Here is a 14,664-nt window from a genome sequence, read left to right as displayed (position 1 = left end):
CGCCCACCCACCTACCTAACCTAGGTACCTTACCTATTCGTACCCGCGCAACATCATCCCGTCCAATCTTTCCTGGCTGCGCTTGCGTCTGCACCACCACCACACCTCGCTTTACTCAGTCAGACACTCGCACACCCGTCTGCCGTTTTTCCTCCGCTCGCCCCTCCTCGAATTCCTCTTCTCTCACCTTACGCTGTTTCTCCGACACCCCATCGAAACGACTTCTCCATCCATCCAGAATTGTCGACTCTGCGAACCGAACAGTACAGCCGATCCCAAAGCTCAACTACATCGAGCGAACGAACCGAACATACCGACACGACTGGAGGCCAGGCGAGGCAAGGCGACTACAGCGGGGCCCCAAGATGCCGAGATTCTAGAACACAATCTTGTGTTTCTCTTCTCTTCTTTCCTGTGTGTGCCTGTCGTCCATTCAGTCCATCCCGGCTTCAGCGTCAACAAAACCCGTCCATTGCGACTTCATAAACTGGTTCGAAACATGCGAACCCATCGCAAAGCTCCTCCACGACACCAGCCAGACGCTCCTCGTGCACCAAGACATGAAGCCTCTCCTTGCTATGGACATGGAAAATTCGCCCCTTCGCTACCACTCCAGGCTATGACATCTTCACGTCCGCTGCCGACCCCGAATCAGACTGCTCGCTCGTTTCCCCGAGAAACCCGATATTTTCCATCCTTTTTCGCCATGGACTCGGGCTGTCAGCGACTACGGCCACGACCGCTGCACTCACGCTTCCCCAGCGCTGCCTCTGGCATCCTCGGCATGCTTCTCATCACTTTCGCCTGCCTACTTATTCAACCAGCCACCGCCGTCTTGATCCCTTTCGACAACTGTCTTGACAGCTCCTACACACAGGCCGAGACCGAGACTGGCGTCCCTAATCTGCAATGGAACGCCCTCTATGTTGACGCTCGGTTCGACAACGAAGATCCCGCACACAATCTTCAAATTATTGTCTGGGGAAATGTCACAGGCTCATACACTGTCAAGACTAACGACACAGTCCCTGGCCCAGATGACCCTTCGTGGAATGACCCCTCAAGTACATTTGGCAAAATACTTGAAAGACCCGACGAAAAAAATCTCACGACTCTTCAGACCAGGGTAAACGTGTTAAGCTATCAGCCATTCTACAACAGAAGCGCGTTCTGTAACGACAGTCTTGTCAACGGGTCCTGCCCCCTGGCTCCTGTCTTTAAGACTGTGTAAGCTGCCTTCGTGTACGTCAATTTCGAACCAAGCTAACTAGACATCAGCGAGAGCCCGTGGGGTAATTTGCCGTCGGTAAACCTGACCCAGGACTTTAACTCTTCTTACGCCTTTTCGTCGTTCGCTTCGACGTTTTTAGTCCTGTACGGAAACACAGCTGCCACGCAGATCAGCTGCGTATCGGCAATCGTAACCCCTGATCTAGGCAGCCTTTCAGCACTTTTGCGTTACCTGCCACTTGTCGTTCTCCTCTTCGTCGGGTTTGCTACCATGTTTGCATCCGTCTTTAGCCCCTGGGGCTCGACAGATATTTTTCATTGGACGACAAATTACGGCCGAGACGAGGATTTGTTGCGCTTGGTGACACCGGGTTTCGGGGACTGTCTTCAGTACATTCAGTTTGTTGCGCTTACTGGTGGCTTATCTATTAACTATCCCGGATTCTATCAGCCAGTTGTAAGCCAAGTAGGCTGGTCGGCACTGATGTTCAACGAAAGTTTTGTGAGCAAATCGCCAGGCTGGCAGGCGATCCAGGATGGCATCTATGTGACGAATGCCACATATGGACTTCACCGATATGCTCAAATGATTGGTATGACCGATGTCGAAGACATCTGGGCCGGTACAATGGTTTGGGTATGCGTCATTGTGGGGGCCCTTTTCGTTCTGATCCAGCTTGGCTTCTTTTTCCGTTGGGTATTTCGACTCATCAGCAACACTCCTGAGGAGGATCTCCGCGCCAAGAACATTCCGTTCTCAGTCGGCAATATCGTCCGGGTCGTCTTCAACTATCTGCTACTACCAATTGTCGCTCTCTCGACGTTCCAGCTCGTTGTCGCCGGCCAGTCCCAAGAATTTGCCGTTGCGTTGGCTGTCATCACTTTAATCATCTTGATCTGCTTCGCCGCATGGTTGCTATACTTGATTTTCAAGACCCGGCCAAGAGCAGTTCTGTTTGACGATCTGCCTACGGTACTCCTTTACGGACCTCTCTACAACACATACTCAGACGAAGCTGCGGCATTTGCCCTGATACCGGTTAGTCTAACGTTCATTCGCGGTATCACTATCGGAGCTGTGCAGCCAGTCGGTATTGCGCAGATCGTTATTCTTGCCATATGCGAGGTCATCTACGTCTTGACCCTCCACGCATTTCGCCCTTTCCAGTCCCCAACATCGATGAATGCATACCACACCCTTTTCTCCGTTCTTCGCTTCGCTACCGTTATGCTGATGGTAGCGTTCGTTCCTCAAATGGGGGTGACAGAAGGGCCAAAGGGGTGGATTGGGTACACCATCTTGCTCATCCACGCGTGTGTTTTGGTTCTAGGATTCATGCTCAACGCCCTCCAGACAATCATCGAAGTCACCGCAAGACTTCTTGGTGCTGGCGGTGATGACACCCGGGGTTTGCAGCGAGGCGGCTTATCCAAGATTTTCGGCATGCGGCAGTTGCAGCGGCGCACTTCTCGACGAAACAATGGGCCTTCCCGAGCAAGTCAATTGTCAACTACCGGCATGCTTGACGCAGACGAAGCGTCGAAGACTGGTTATGTGATGCGTGGCGGTAGGCTAAGGAGTGAGTCGGCAGGCAGTGGATTTCTACTCAGAAGCCAGCATCGCAGCTCTTCCGCCCTTGACAGCATCGATCCCTACACCGGACAGGTTCGGAACTTCGACAGTGGCAGCAATTTCACTCCGACAACTCCAGGTGAAGTCAGCACCTTCTCGTTTTTACCGTCGCCTGCTGCTGCAACCAGGCCACCAGCTGCCGTGACGGTGGAATCCGCTGACCCTTATTACCGGCCTCCGCGACGTCGCGGAGATACACTCAATGGCTCATCCACCTCGCTGAACCGACAATCAGTGGCCGAGTCGCGTCGGTATAGCCAAGCAGGCACACATTTAGGGGATGCGACTGCGGATCTTGAGGCCCAGCTTTCAAGAGGACCTACACCGGCCCCTCAAGCCATTAACTTGACGCCGAGGGCAGACTATTCGACGAGAGAGGTCGACTTTTACTACGGCGTCAGAGGTCCGGCGCTGAATTCGGAAGGAGTGGGCCGCAAGCTTGGAACCGGTCCAGCCGACCCTACTGGTCCGATGTCCTCGGCTGCTGGATGGTTCCGCAATTTCTTTGGAGGCAAAACCAAGGAGAAGGGCAAAGGTTTTGAGGTGGTGCGCAGCTCAAGGATGCCACCTGCTATGCGCGCAGCAGCTGATGCAGAGTACGAGGCTGAACCTCCGCCGGAAGGTATACCTGTGGCCATGGGCGTCCTTAGGAACGGGCCGATCGAGTCAGATGACGACGAACCCAAGAACAAGGCGACTCAGAAGCATGCCGAGAACACGGAGAATGCCGAAAATTCGGAAAACCTACTCAACGATGATGGAGTTTCAGTTGTGTCATCGGACTCGGAAATTGAGACGGTTAGCATTCCGAAAGTTTCTGATGCGCCGCCTATGCTTCCCGGGATCGCGAGTTCGGGCAGTTTCAAGCTCCCAAGTCGAGTGGCGTCTAAGGCAAGCCGACAGGCGTCTCAGAAACACAGGCGCCAGTCAACGGAATCAGACATTCCTGAAATTCCAAGAAAAAGCTCGAAAAGGGATTCGGCCATGCTCCGTGGACATTCACCCACGCCTTCGTTCAACCTGATCCCGCCAACGTCACCCACGGGGCCTCTATCTGGTCCTTCTGATGGCGAGATGCATACGCCGGGCAGCTTAGCCTCGTCTCCAAACCCCGGTCGTCTTCCCTTTCAGCGTTCAAATTCTCACCAGAAACGTCTTTCATCCAACGGATCATCCATGGAAGAATTCAATATTCGTAGAACGCCAAGCACGGAGCGACCAACAAGTTATGGCGTGGTTGCACAACACAGCATCAGTCGAGTGGACCCTGGGTCGGACCAGCAGGTCGATCTCCTCGGCACCTCGGCAGAGCTCGTCGATGAACGAGGCCCTTCGAGCCGGAGCTCCTCAGCGGAAGGACGAGCTCGTTAGCAGTACATCTCACTCCACTGTGCATTTCTTGTTTTAATTCTTTAGTTATTTTCATCAACACGGGGATCACTCAGTTAGTACACACGATATATAGATCCACCCCGGCGGAGTACTCTAAACCCCTGGTTGCTGAGCAAAATGATTGTGGGTTGGGAAAGGAGTCCGGTTTACATGGTTTTCAGCGACGGCGTCATAAAATCTGGATTAGGCTGGTATGTATTGGGTGGGCGGATGTTATGCTTGAAATATGTCTCAGAGGACTTGGGGAGATTTGGGTGAGAACTGTATCTAGTCATGAGGCTTCCTCGCGAAGGTCAATAGTCCCAATGCAATAGCTTGATAATCGCTCGTGTCCTGGGCAACTCAATCTTTAACGGACATGGGAGCAAGGTGTACGGCATGGCAAGGATGCATCGGATGGGTGTGCACTTTCAGAACCCTGACAGCTGCTGACACGAACTCCCTGTGATTAGCATCTACTAGCTGAAGAAGCTGTCTGACCCATGTCTTGGTCTGAAAATCCAGAAAGAGAAGCCGCGGCTTTCGGTGATTTCTGTTGGCCAGAACTCTGTGGACAAAAGTATTTTATTTGAGATGAGGTAATAATGTCAATGTCGGTCACTGGTGAAGCTCCGGTGTATTATGGTTGGTTACCTACTGTACCTACCTTAGCTTGCCATCCTACTTGCTATCGATAAGATTGTGTGATAAGAATTTTTCGACAGGCCCGGAACCCACCACCAGCCCCAATGCATGCTCGTTCAACTCACTTCTCATCCATCTTTCACACGATTTCTTTCTTTGATACTGAACACTTCGACACGTCGTTTCTCCTCCAACCTCATTGACTCGGCCCAAAAGAACAACATTGCCAAAAATGGCGCCAACTCGCCCAAACAAAAAGTCGAAAAAGAGAACTGAAAAGAAGGCTGTCGACCCCGGACTACTCCTCGCCGAGGCAGTCGCAAAGCTCCAAGAAGGCGATCTTGAGAAAGCGGTCGCGGCCGGAAAGAAAGCGCTCGATGGCACCGGCTCAGGCGGAGACTATGAGCTGGCGGCCATCAATCTTCTGGGACAGATCGGCATTGAGATGGGCGAGATCGACGATGCAAGAGCCTATTTTATGAAGGCCGTTGAGCTCGACCAAGACGGTTCTCTGGATGAGCGCATAGGCGGTGGGCCTGAGAAGTTCCTCTGGCTGGCGCAACTCAGCGAAGACGGCGGTCAAGACAGCGTGAATTGGTTCGAGCGTGGAGCATCGTCGCTCAGGGGTCAGATTCAGACCTTGGTGGACCTACCGAAGCGCAACGAGGAACAGGAGGCGCAGCTCGAGGAGAAGAAGAAGAAGCTGGGCGGAACACTATGTGCCGTTGCTGAAGTGTACATGACGGATTTGTCATGGGAGGCCGATGCGGAGCAGAAGTGCGAAGCGCTCGTCACAGAGGCGCTGTTGGTGGCGCCCGATCTGGCGGAAACATGGCAGACTGTTGCCAACGTGCGGATATCCCAGGAAAAAACGGACGAAGCGAAGGAGGCTCTGAAGCGGAGTCTGGAGCTGTGGACTGACTTGCACCCCCTGGACCCCAACGTGCCCGACTTCTCCACGCGCATCAGTTTGGTGCGTTTGCTACTCGAGGTGGAAATGGAACAGGAGGCCATTGATGTACTGGAGAGGCTCGTTGGTGACGACGATCAAAGTGTCGAGGCCTGGTACCTTGGCGGCTGGGCACTCTTCATCTTCGGCGAGAAGCAGAGAGAAAAGAAACTGGAGAGCAAGGACGAGGAGGAATGGAAGGTCACATGGAGCACCTCGCGTCGTTGGCTGATGCGTTGCATGAACCTGTACGCCGCTCAGGAGTATGAGGATGAGCGTCTGGGTGAACACGCCAAAGAGTTGTTCGCCGCAATCAACAAGGAGCTAGGTGACCCCCCGGCAGACGAGGAAGACGATGACGGTTGGGAGGACGCTGCCAGCGATGGTGATGAGGCTATGGAAGAGTAGATAACGAAAACGTCGCTCTACAAATAAGTCAATGATTAGATACCTGGGGAACGAGGGATATCAAACTGCGGCGTTTGGAGTCTGGCAACGAAAAGATATTGATAGAGTCGTGTCTCCTCCTTTTCTGGAGGGATTTCTTCAATAAGGCATACAGATGAGGTCTACTACCCAACCCGCTTCAGTCCTCCTTAGATCCCACACCATGAACCCAAAACGCCAGTGTAATGCACTCTCCCCCTATCTGCAGGAACACGCGTGTCCCCTCACGCAGCTTCCACCTTGAGCCTTTCGACACCCTCAGTCAAACCGCCCTCATCGTCATCGTCATCAACCTTGCCGGCCAGACCACGCTCCCAAAGCTGCTTCCCCGTCAGCTTCACGGGCTCCTTGACCTTGGCCTTCTTCAGCTCCGCGAGACGCTCCTCCTCTTCCCTCTGCCGTAGTTCCTCCATCTCCTTGATGAAATCGGCACGCCACTTGAGGAAGGTCTCAGGCGTCACTGGTGTGCCCTGGAACTTCTTGTTTTCCTCGCGCTCGGCGGCGAGGACAGCCTCTTCGTGCTCTTTGTCCTTGGCATGCTTGCGCTCCTCGACGAGGTTCTCGGCAGCTTCCTTCAAGGTCGTGACTAAGGTAAAGACCATTGCCATGCCGAGGTTCTCCTGTATCGTCTCTCCCAGTCCTTGGAGGAGGCGCTCCTTGTCTTGCGAGACGTTGAACCACTCGTGCGGGGCTGCGTTGGGAGTGGACTGCAGGTCGAGCATCGGCGCCTCATCGGGGTAGGCTTCTGGATATCGCACCTGCAAGAGCATGGTGGGCGGCTCTTCGTCGCCGAGGACATCAAGGACGATTGATATTCTGTATTCGGTCTCCGAGACATCTGGCACCTGGGTTTAGCGACATGTGCGGCGAATGTGCCATGCTCAATGGTGGGGTAATCGAACCTGTGATCTCCTCTGGAAAGATGGAATCGAGCACCTCGCGCTCTTCGACCTGCTCTTCGCGACCCATGATTAATACTGCAACCAGGGATCAGTCTATGGATGTTGCTGAGGAGGGATCGAGGTGACCTGGCAGTGGGCACGCAGTTGGCTATGTTACGTCCTTGAGAGGTACGACATTAGAAGCCGCTTTCTTTAGGTAAGGTAGTGGAGGTACGTACATGCATAGTAGTGGGGTTGATGATCGACTTGAGCTTAGCGCAGTGCTGACCGCCCGGCAATTCAAATAAAATTTCAGATTTCCAGCACTTTGATGGGCGCTGTGAGCACCTTCCGCCAGCCTAGTCGTCCCAGTGTTTTCCGAGACAGAGAGCTCATACTTTGCGATTGCTTCTGTTCCCAGCACAACACTCGCACCTTACAATGGCTGCCAACGGTGTCAAGGCAGGCAGCAAGCGCAAGGCTGCTCCCGCTTTCAAGGGCGTCTCTGACAGCAAATCAAAAAAGACCAAGTTCGAGAAGAAGGCTGCGCCCGTCGAGACCTCCGAGGACGACGAGATGGAGGATGCTGCAGAGTCTTCAGACTCTGACGATGGCGGAGTTAAGCTCAACCCCCAGGAGAGGGCGAAGCAGGCTCAGGCGAATGGCAAGAAGGAAGGCGCCAACTTCGACAAGAGCAAGCAGTTTGAGAAAGGTAAGCCACATAAGTCGGAACCTTTGCGATTGCGACTTGTACTTACAGACATTGCACAGGACAAACTTCGAAGGAGTCCCATGCCATCCAAAAGAAACTCGCCCTCGAGCGCAAGGCCGCGAAGCCCCTGGCCGATGAAGTGCAACGAACCAAGAGGATTTGGGAGCGGTTGAGGAGGAAGTCCCACGTGCCCTCCGAGGAGAGGAAGCAACTCGTCGATGAGCTCTTCAGCATCATCACCGGACGGATCAAAGAGTTTGTCTTGAAGCACGACGCGACCCGTGCTGTTCAGACTGCGATCAAGTACGCGACAGCCGCGCAAAGGAAACAGATCACGAAGGAGCTACAGGGAACGTACGCCCAGCTCGCCGAGAGCAGATACGCCAAGTTCCTTATCGCCAAGCTGATCGTGCAGGCCGACGCTGAGATCAAGGAGATCATCGTTCCCGAGTTTTACGGCAAGGTGCGGAAGCTGATCAATCACCCTGAGGCCTCTTGGATCCTGGACGACATCTACCGTCAGATCGCTACGAAGGAGCAGAAGGCCATCATCCTGAGAGAATGGTACGGCCCAGAATTCGCTTTGCTGGAGCGCAACAAGGATGAGAAGCCGACATCTGATCTATCCGAGATTCTCGAGAAGAATTCTAGCAAGCGCGCTCCCATCTTGAAAAGTCTCCACGACATGATCAACTCTTTGGTGCAGAAGAAGATGACCGGCTTCACTATGCTGCACGACGCTATGCTGCAATACTTCCTGAACATCAAGACCGGCACCGACGATTTTACCATGTTCCTCGAGATGATCAAGGACGACGAGACTGGTGACCTGTTGAAAAACATGGCATTTACACGCTCGGGATCTCGACTGGTGGCTCTTCTCTTGGCCCACGGCTCATCCAAGGACCGTAGGAACCTACTGAAGGCTTTCAAGGACAACTTTGTCCTGATGTCGGGTGACCCATTTGCTCACATCGTGATTCTGACTGCCTTCGATGTTATCGATGACACGAAAATGACACAGAAGGCTATTTTTCCTGAGCTGATTGGCGATGACAAGGACAAGGCGACGGAAAACATCATCGTTTCCACGACAAACCCCTTTGCTAGGGCGACGCTCTTGTATCTGCTTGAGGGCCAGTCCAGAGCAATCTTCCCTGCTAGCATGAACGAGGATCTTGCAATTCTGAAGGAGGTGCACGAGATCCGCCAGACCACCAGTAAGAAGGATGCCGATATGAGGAGAAAGGAGTTGGTGGTTGCCATATCTCCGGCTCTCATCGAGGCCGTGGTGTCCTCAGCACACACACTAGTTGCAGACCCCTTTGGTTGCCAACTTGTTGCTGATGTACTGCTTTCTGCCGAGGGCGATAAGACGCAGGCCCTCGAGGCTGTTGCGGCTGTTGCCGAGGGTGATCCCAGCGCGGAGCCCATGGAGGAGGACGGCATTGTTACCCCGGTCCATGTCTCCCGCACACCATTTGGAGGTCGTCTGATCAAGACTTTGATCGCTGGTGGCAAGTTCAACAAAGAGACCGGTAAAGTCGAGGCTGTTGATCCACCATTGAGGTTTTCCGATGTCTTATACCCAGTGGTCAAGGATTACATTCTTGATTGGGCCACGGGGCCGAGTTCCTTTGTTGTTCTCAACATGCTTGAGGCCGAGGACTTCAGCCACGCCTCCGAATTGAAGAAGATGCTCAAGGCCCACAAGAAGGACCTCCAGAAGGCCGCAACGGAGGAGTCTGCGGAGCAAAAGGCGGACCGGGAGGCCAGGGCCCAGAAGGAGGCCGAGAAGAACGAGAAGGGAGCAAAGAAGCGCAAGAAAGGCGGAGACAAGCCTGTCGGTAATCTCGGCAGCAAGCTCTTGTTGGAGAAGCTCTAGGCGAGGTTGAATGTGAATGGGTTTGCGGAGCAAAAGAGAAACCAAAAGTTATTAATGTTGTTCAATACTCGCACGCATACGGCAGTGCGGCGACTCGATGTGCGGACGGCGTCCAAGAGGTTCCCGTAGCTGGGTGGCATAAATAGAAGGAGTTTGGTGGTTATCATCTTTGATCATTGAATGTCTCATGCAGTTGGCTAAGGACTTGAGATCGCCTGACTCAGATCTTACGCTGGCAAAGAAAACGGGGTCCAGATGCTGGCAAACTTCGTGGCTTCGGATAGTGTCTCAGGTATCTCGAGACGTAGAGGATGCAACGGGCGTGGTGCGTTTCTCCAGGTTTGTTTTACAGTCTGTTTCCGTCCATGACTACCGCCCTTACGTCGTTGGATGTTGTAGCGAGTTGACCTCGTCAACCAAAAAAGCATTGATCCGGCAGCGAACATATTCCTTGCTCTGAACACGGCCAAGTGAGAGTGCCAACATCGTCAATGACAACGCCATGAGCATGAACTTTAGCCCTCAAACCGCTGTAGACGGGACAAAAATCACTAAAGAGGATTCGTGAGTTGCTTTTTGTAGTGTTGACCCGATGATCCGTCCTATCTTGGCACAGGTTCCCCAAATGGAGGCGATGAGGAAGCAGAGGCATGGCCAGTGAATGCTCGAGGTGAATAAGTGAATGATACGAGATGGCATATAATCAATCGGGTCCGATGGGATTGTCAAATCGCGGCCATGGGTGAACATTTCCTATCTGGGACGGTAAGAAGCACAAGCTGGACAAGGACTCCTTCAGTCAGGGAAGGTAGGCAAGGGGCTAGTGACACTATCCCATCGTGCCTTCCTTTCATACCTGGGAGACGACACCAACCTACCGCCGTTCAATCCTCCCCGTCTGCGCGCCTGACCTCCTTCCATTTTGCTACCCAACTGAAAAAAATAATAATCCAGCTAAGCGGCCTCCAGGCGCTGTTGAATAACGCCTGGGCGGCTTTTTTCTTCTCTTTCTTTTTTTCTAACACGTTGGCAATCCGTCACTCTTTTGGCCCAGGTAACTTGGATCCATCACCACTTCACCCATTTCCACTTCGCTACCGTCGCTCTGTGATGGTGGCACGAGGCGTTCTCATACTTTTACCAACATCAATTTCTTCTCGTTACTTGAAACTATTAGCTCACCTCCACCCATCAAGACCAGCAGCAACCATCATGCGGTTTGCCCTCACTTCGCCGCCTCAAGCCCAGCAAAAGGCACGCGACGTGCGCACCGCTTGCCTGGCCGGGGAGGATCTCTTCGAATGCCCTGGCGGTTTCAAGGGTTGCTGCACCTCCAGCCCTTGCGGCACCAAAATCTGCATTCGCAGGGGTGAAGCCACCGACAAGAAGACGATGACCATCGCAGCTGTCGCCCCGCCCGTCCTGGCCTCGTCGGGCCCCATCATTCCGGCGAAGACCCTGCCCGAGAAGCAAGTCGGCGTCACCACCTATTTCGATATCCAGCCAACTACTGGAGGTGGTTACTTCTCTGACAGCCTGACTCTGCCTTCACCCACAATCGTCACCTCGAATCCTAGCACCACCGCCACTCAGGCCTTTGTCCCAGTCATTTCAGCTACCGCACTTGCGACCAAAGAGTCGGATTCCCAGCTAACAGCTGCTGCCAAGGGTGGTATCATTGCCGGTGCTGCTGCAATCGTGCTGATCGTAATCGTTCTCTACTTCATGTGCGGCAAGCAGAAAAGGAAGCTGAGAAATAAGGATTCCATCGACTCCCTCGACAAGCATGGAATCGAGGGCGGCGGTACTACCGAGGAGGATGGGCAAACCAAGCCGGCCAGCCCCTCACAGCCTGATGGAGCCCGTCAAGGAAGCCACGCGAACGAGACCAATGATGCGACCAGGCCTGAGGACGTATTTGCATCTTTCGGAGGTAGGCTTTTGATATTGATGACGTTCAAGTTCCTTGACTGACACCTCGTAGGACGATACGAAGAGCCCCAGAGTCGTTTCAACCGGGTCAGCGACATGAGCTCCAACAGCAGAATGATGAATCATCCCGTCAGCCCCATGTCTCGTGAGACTGCCTCTCTCCCAGCTCCTGCACCTCCAGCATCTGCGGTTGTTGCTAGATCCGTTACCGCCAGCCCTGACTTCGTGTCTCGTCTGGGCACAGCAACCCCTGAGCTCCAGGGCCCCCCACAGCAGGCAGCTATTGCCGAGTTGGCTTCTCCGGGACTTCCCAAGGTCGTCGAGATCCACAGCAGCCGCAGTGGTATCCAGAAATACAAGCCCTACCGTCCCAACGCAACAAACCTGTATCCGGTTGCCGAGACTACGCCCAGCTACCTTACGGGTACGTTGAATGCTACAAAGGAGGAGCGGTCTCGCAAGACGTACGTGAACAGCTGGAAAGAGTGGGAGTCAACTGCCTGAGCAAAGGCACGAGGACGCCCATCACTGAGACGGGGCTAACGACTTTGACGGCCTTTCAGGGGTAAGGATGGTTTGGAATTTCGCCGGCGTTAACGATACCCAGGAATTGCTTTTCTTACTTGATTCGCCTGGTCGGTCGGTATTTGTCAGAATCAATTCGCAGATAAAGTTTGAGGAATCAGTTTAGGAACTAAGCTGGCCAGGAGACCAGCCTTGCAGGGTCCCTAAATAGGCCTACTAATAATCGATCGTCTCTAGTCGTAAAAAGCGTACCTGTCCATCGTCACCTGCGCGTACTGCGTGAGAGTAAACATGGCTCGTGGCATCCAGCAAGGCGAATGCGCGCGCGTGCTCGTTATAGGTCAAATCGTAGGGTATTTAGGTATTCGACACATACGTACTAAAACAATCTGGTCCCCTCCAGTTTACGCCAAAATAAATGCAGCGTGGTTTTCTTATGCAGAAAGATTCCCGGTCCTGTCCCATTTTCATTTATTCTTTCCCCGCCATTTGATCATCTCCCTTTCCTCTCTCTCGTCCGTGTCTTTGGGCGTCTCTCCCAGGGCGAAGCAGATAAAGTGTCTAGTCCCGAGTCGCGTGCCTACTGGCCGGGCCGTACATTGCTTCAAGGCCACAGGAATCCGGGATTGGTAGTGCGGTCGCTACTAGTGCGTCATCTGCTCTGCAGCTTGCTAATCTCGTCGAGGAGTATTTGCAGGTCGTCATCGCTGATCTTGTCCTGGAGGGACGGGATAAGGGTCTTGGCCTCCTCGGCGGTTTCGCAGCACAGAGAGCCTGGAAGAATGGTAAGTCGGGAGGCTGTTCATGGCGCACGATGACGGGACATTTTGCGTACCTATTTGCGCCCGCTCAAATTTGGCCAGCTGCTTGTGGGCACTCAGCAGTCGCTCAACGGCTTCCACGTTCTCCTTTTGACGGAAACGGGAAAAGGCATCGAGGTAATTCAAGGTCTGGGTCAGCATTCTGGCAAGCGTATTAGTGACTACATTCTCTCGAGGCCCAATTCAGTGCTTGATGGACTGAAAAGCCGTGCGGAACGGCAGGCGCATTGCTCACTCGGTCTCGTTGATGTTCTTGCGATCCATCTTCCGCTTGGCAACCAGCGCATTGATGACGAGGGAAGCTTCTGACAGCGTGAGAGTGTCCACGTGTTGGAATTCGCCGAGATTCAGAACGCTCGACGCTTCCTCACTGCCGGGCGGCGGGGGCTTCGGGCGCGACGTGGGTGCGTGATGGGACATGTTGGGCGTCTCGTGAGGATGGTGGTGGGTGGCTTAATCGTCGATCGCGACCACAGGCGGGAAGAGACGCGTATAGTGGGCAATGCTGCGGGTGGCGGTGACGGGATAAACGGTCCAAATGAGTATGTCGCAGAATCAGAAACGTCGGCGCGGAGGCATTGACTATACTGTGTAGTGTGGTTGCGTGAGGCTGAAGGCTCGATAAGAGTTGAGAAGACTCCACTGGTAGGTAGTCGGAGTAGTGCTCCATGTGTGTTGCTTGCTTTCAGTTTGGCAGGTCCACGGGCCTTCGGGGCTAGCGCAGCCGCGGCCGTAGGGGTGAATGCCAATTTGTGGGTGTGGCTGTAGTGGGTGGCCGCTGTGTGGCAGGAGCCACCTTAGCAGAGGCCAACTGAGGTGTCTAGTTGAGATCGGGATTGGCGAAAAGTGAGATAGATCAACATCGATGAGAAGAGGCCAGAACAGAAACCTCATTCCATTCGAAGAGTCGCCAGCCGTGAGCTGATCGGACCGATAGTCATGTACGTGCCGGCCCGCGTCGTGTCCTGGAGTGGTTGACTGACCTAGACACAGGACCGTATTCGCGCTCATCGTCATCAACAAAGCAGGCGGTTTGATTTACAACCGCACCTTCCACGATGGCGGCCTCAACCAGCTAAGCACAAATGACTATCTTGTGCTTGCAGGCACCTTCCACGGGTGAGCAGGGCCAGGCAACATCCATCTACCCCAACGAAGCTGACATGGCTACAGCATCCATGCCATCACCGCCAGGCTTCACCCCCTGAAGAACCAGCAGGCAGCAGCCGCAGCTGCTACAGCAGCAGCGGGAGGCATTCCTAGCCGCCCGGAGCCGCCGTCAGGGCTCGAGGTCATGGAGACGGAGAACTTCAGGTTGCAGTGTTTCACTACCATGACGGGCACCAAGTTCCTGCTCTTCACCGACACAACGCAAACCAACATTGATGTGATATTGCGAAGGATATACGATCTCTACAGCGACTACGTCATGAAGAATCCCTTCTACCAGCTGGAGATGCCTATTCGTTGCGAGATGTTTGAGCGAAAGCTCCTATCATACATTAGAGAGATCAACAATCGATAGATTGTTACTAGACAGGCGGCTTGTGTGACGAGGGTTATGGGGTTTTCAACTTGAACCGGGAAGGGAATTTTCATGTAATGGCGTTTGCGGAGTACCAGGACCTTCTAT

The 14,664-nt window shown here is 53.7% G+C and overlaps 7 protein-coding genes across 7 annotated transcripts; 5 read left to right on the top strand and 2 right to left on the bottom strand.

Moving 5' to 3' along the window:
- Positions 1-706: 706 nt before the first annotated feature.
- On the top strand, positions 707-4,234 carry GCG54_00009672 (uncharacterized protein; the record flags this gene model as incomplete). The annotated part of the gene is made up of 2 exons (XM_045409612.1): positions 707-1,227; positions 1,279-4,234. 2 exons carry the CDS (start codon positions 707-709, stop codon positions 4,232-4,234), a joined length of 3,477 nt encoding a protein of 1,158 aa, XP_045262136.1.
- An 877-nt stretch (positions 4,235-5,111) lies between these two features.
- On the top strand, positions 5,112-6,236 carry GCG54_00009671 (putative assembly chaperone of rpl4; the record flags this gene model as incomplete). The annotated part of the gene is made up of 1 exon (XM_045409611.1): positions 5,112-6,236. One exon carries the CDS (start codon positions 5,112-5,114, stop codon positions 6,234-6,236), a length of 1,125 nt encoding a protein of 374 aa, XP_045262135.1.
- Positions 6,237-6,499: 263 nt separating this feature from the next.
- Positions 6,500-7,244, bottom strand: GCG54_00009670 (RWD domain-containing protein; the record flags this gene model as incomplete). Its single annotated transcript, XM_045409610.1, has 2 exons — positions 6,500-7,113; positions 7,178-7,244. 2 exons carry the CDS (start codon positions 7,242-7,244, stop codon positions 6,500-6,502), a joined length of 681 nt encoding a protein of 226 aa, XP_045262134.1.
- Positions 7,245-7,597: 353 nt separating this feature from the next.
- Positions 7,598-9,753, top strand: GCG54_00009669 (Pumilio-like 3; the record flags this gene model as incomplete). Its single annotated transcript, XM_045409609.1, has 2 exons — positions 7,598-7,868; positions 7,928-9,753. The coding sequence occupies 2 exons, from the start codon at positions 7,598-7,600 to the stop codon at positions 9,751-9,753; spliced, it is 2,097 nt and encodes a 698-aa protein (XP_045262133.1).
- A 1,212-nt stretch (positions 9,754-10,965) lies between these two features.
- On the top strand, positions 10,966-12,189 carry GCG54_00009668 (uncharacterized protein; the record flags this gene model as incomplete). The annotated part of the gene is made up of 2 exons (XM_045409608.1): positions 10,966-11,686; positions 11,738-12,189. 2 exons carry the CDS (start codon positions 10,966-10,968, stop codon positions 12,187-12,189), a joined length of 1,173 nt encoding a protein of 390 aa, XP_045262132.1.
- Positions 12,190-12,862: 673 nt separating this feature from the next.
- On the bottom strand, positions 12,863-13,451 carry GCG54_00009667 (DNA-directed RNA polymerase II subunit rpb4; the record flags this gene model as incomplete). Its single annotated transcript, XM_045409607.1, has 3 exons — positions 12,863-12,984; positions 13,046-13,173; positions 13,267-13,451. The coding sequence occupies 3 exons, from the start codon at positions 13,449-13,451 to the stop codon at positions 12,863-12,865; spliced, it is 435 nt and encodes a 144-aa protein (XP_045262131.1).
- A 118-nt stretch (positions 13,452-13,569) lies between these two features.
- On the top strand, positions 13,570-14,556 carry GCG54_00009666 (Transport protein particle subunit trs23; the record flags this gene model as incomplete). Its single annotated transcript, XM_045409606.1, has 5 exons — positions 13,570-13,573; positions 13,627-13,676; positions 13,887-13,972; positions 14,025-14,150; positions 14,205-14,556. The coding sequence occupies 5 exons, from the start codon at positions 13,570-13,572 to the stop codon at positions 14,554-14,556; spliced, it is 618 nt and encodes a 205-aa protein (XP_045262130.1).
- Between the last annotated feature and the right edge of the window lie 108 nt (positions 14,557-14,664).

The sequence above is a fragment of the Colletotrichum gloeosporioides genome, assembly GCF_011800055.1.
Source record: "Colletotrichum gloeosporioides strain Lc1 chromosome Unknown consensus_57, whole genome shotgun sequence".
Taxonomy (NCBI): Eukaryota; Fungi; Ascomycota; class Sordariomycetes; order Glomerellales; family Glomerellaceae; genus Colletotrichum; species Colletotrichum gloeosporioides.
Note: the sequence above shows the minus strand (reverse complement) of the source record. Positions and strands in the feature narration are given on the sequence as shown.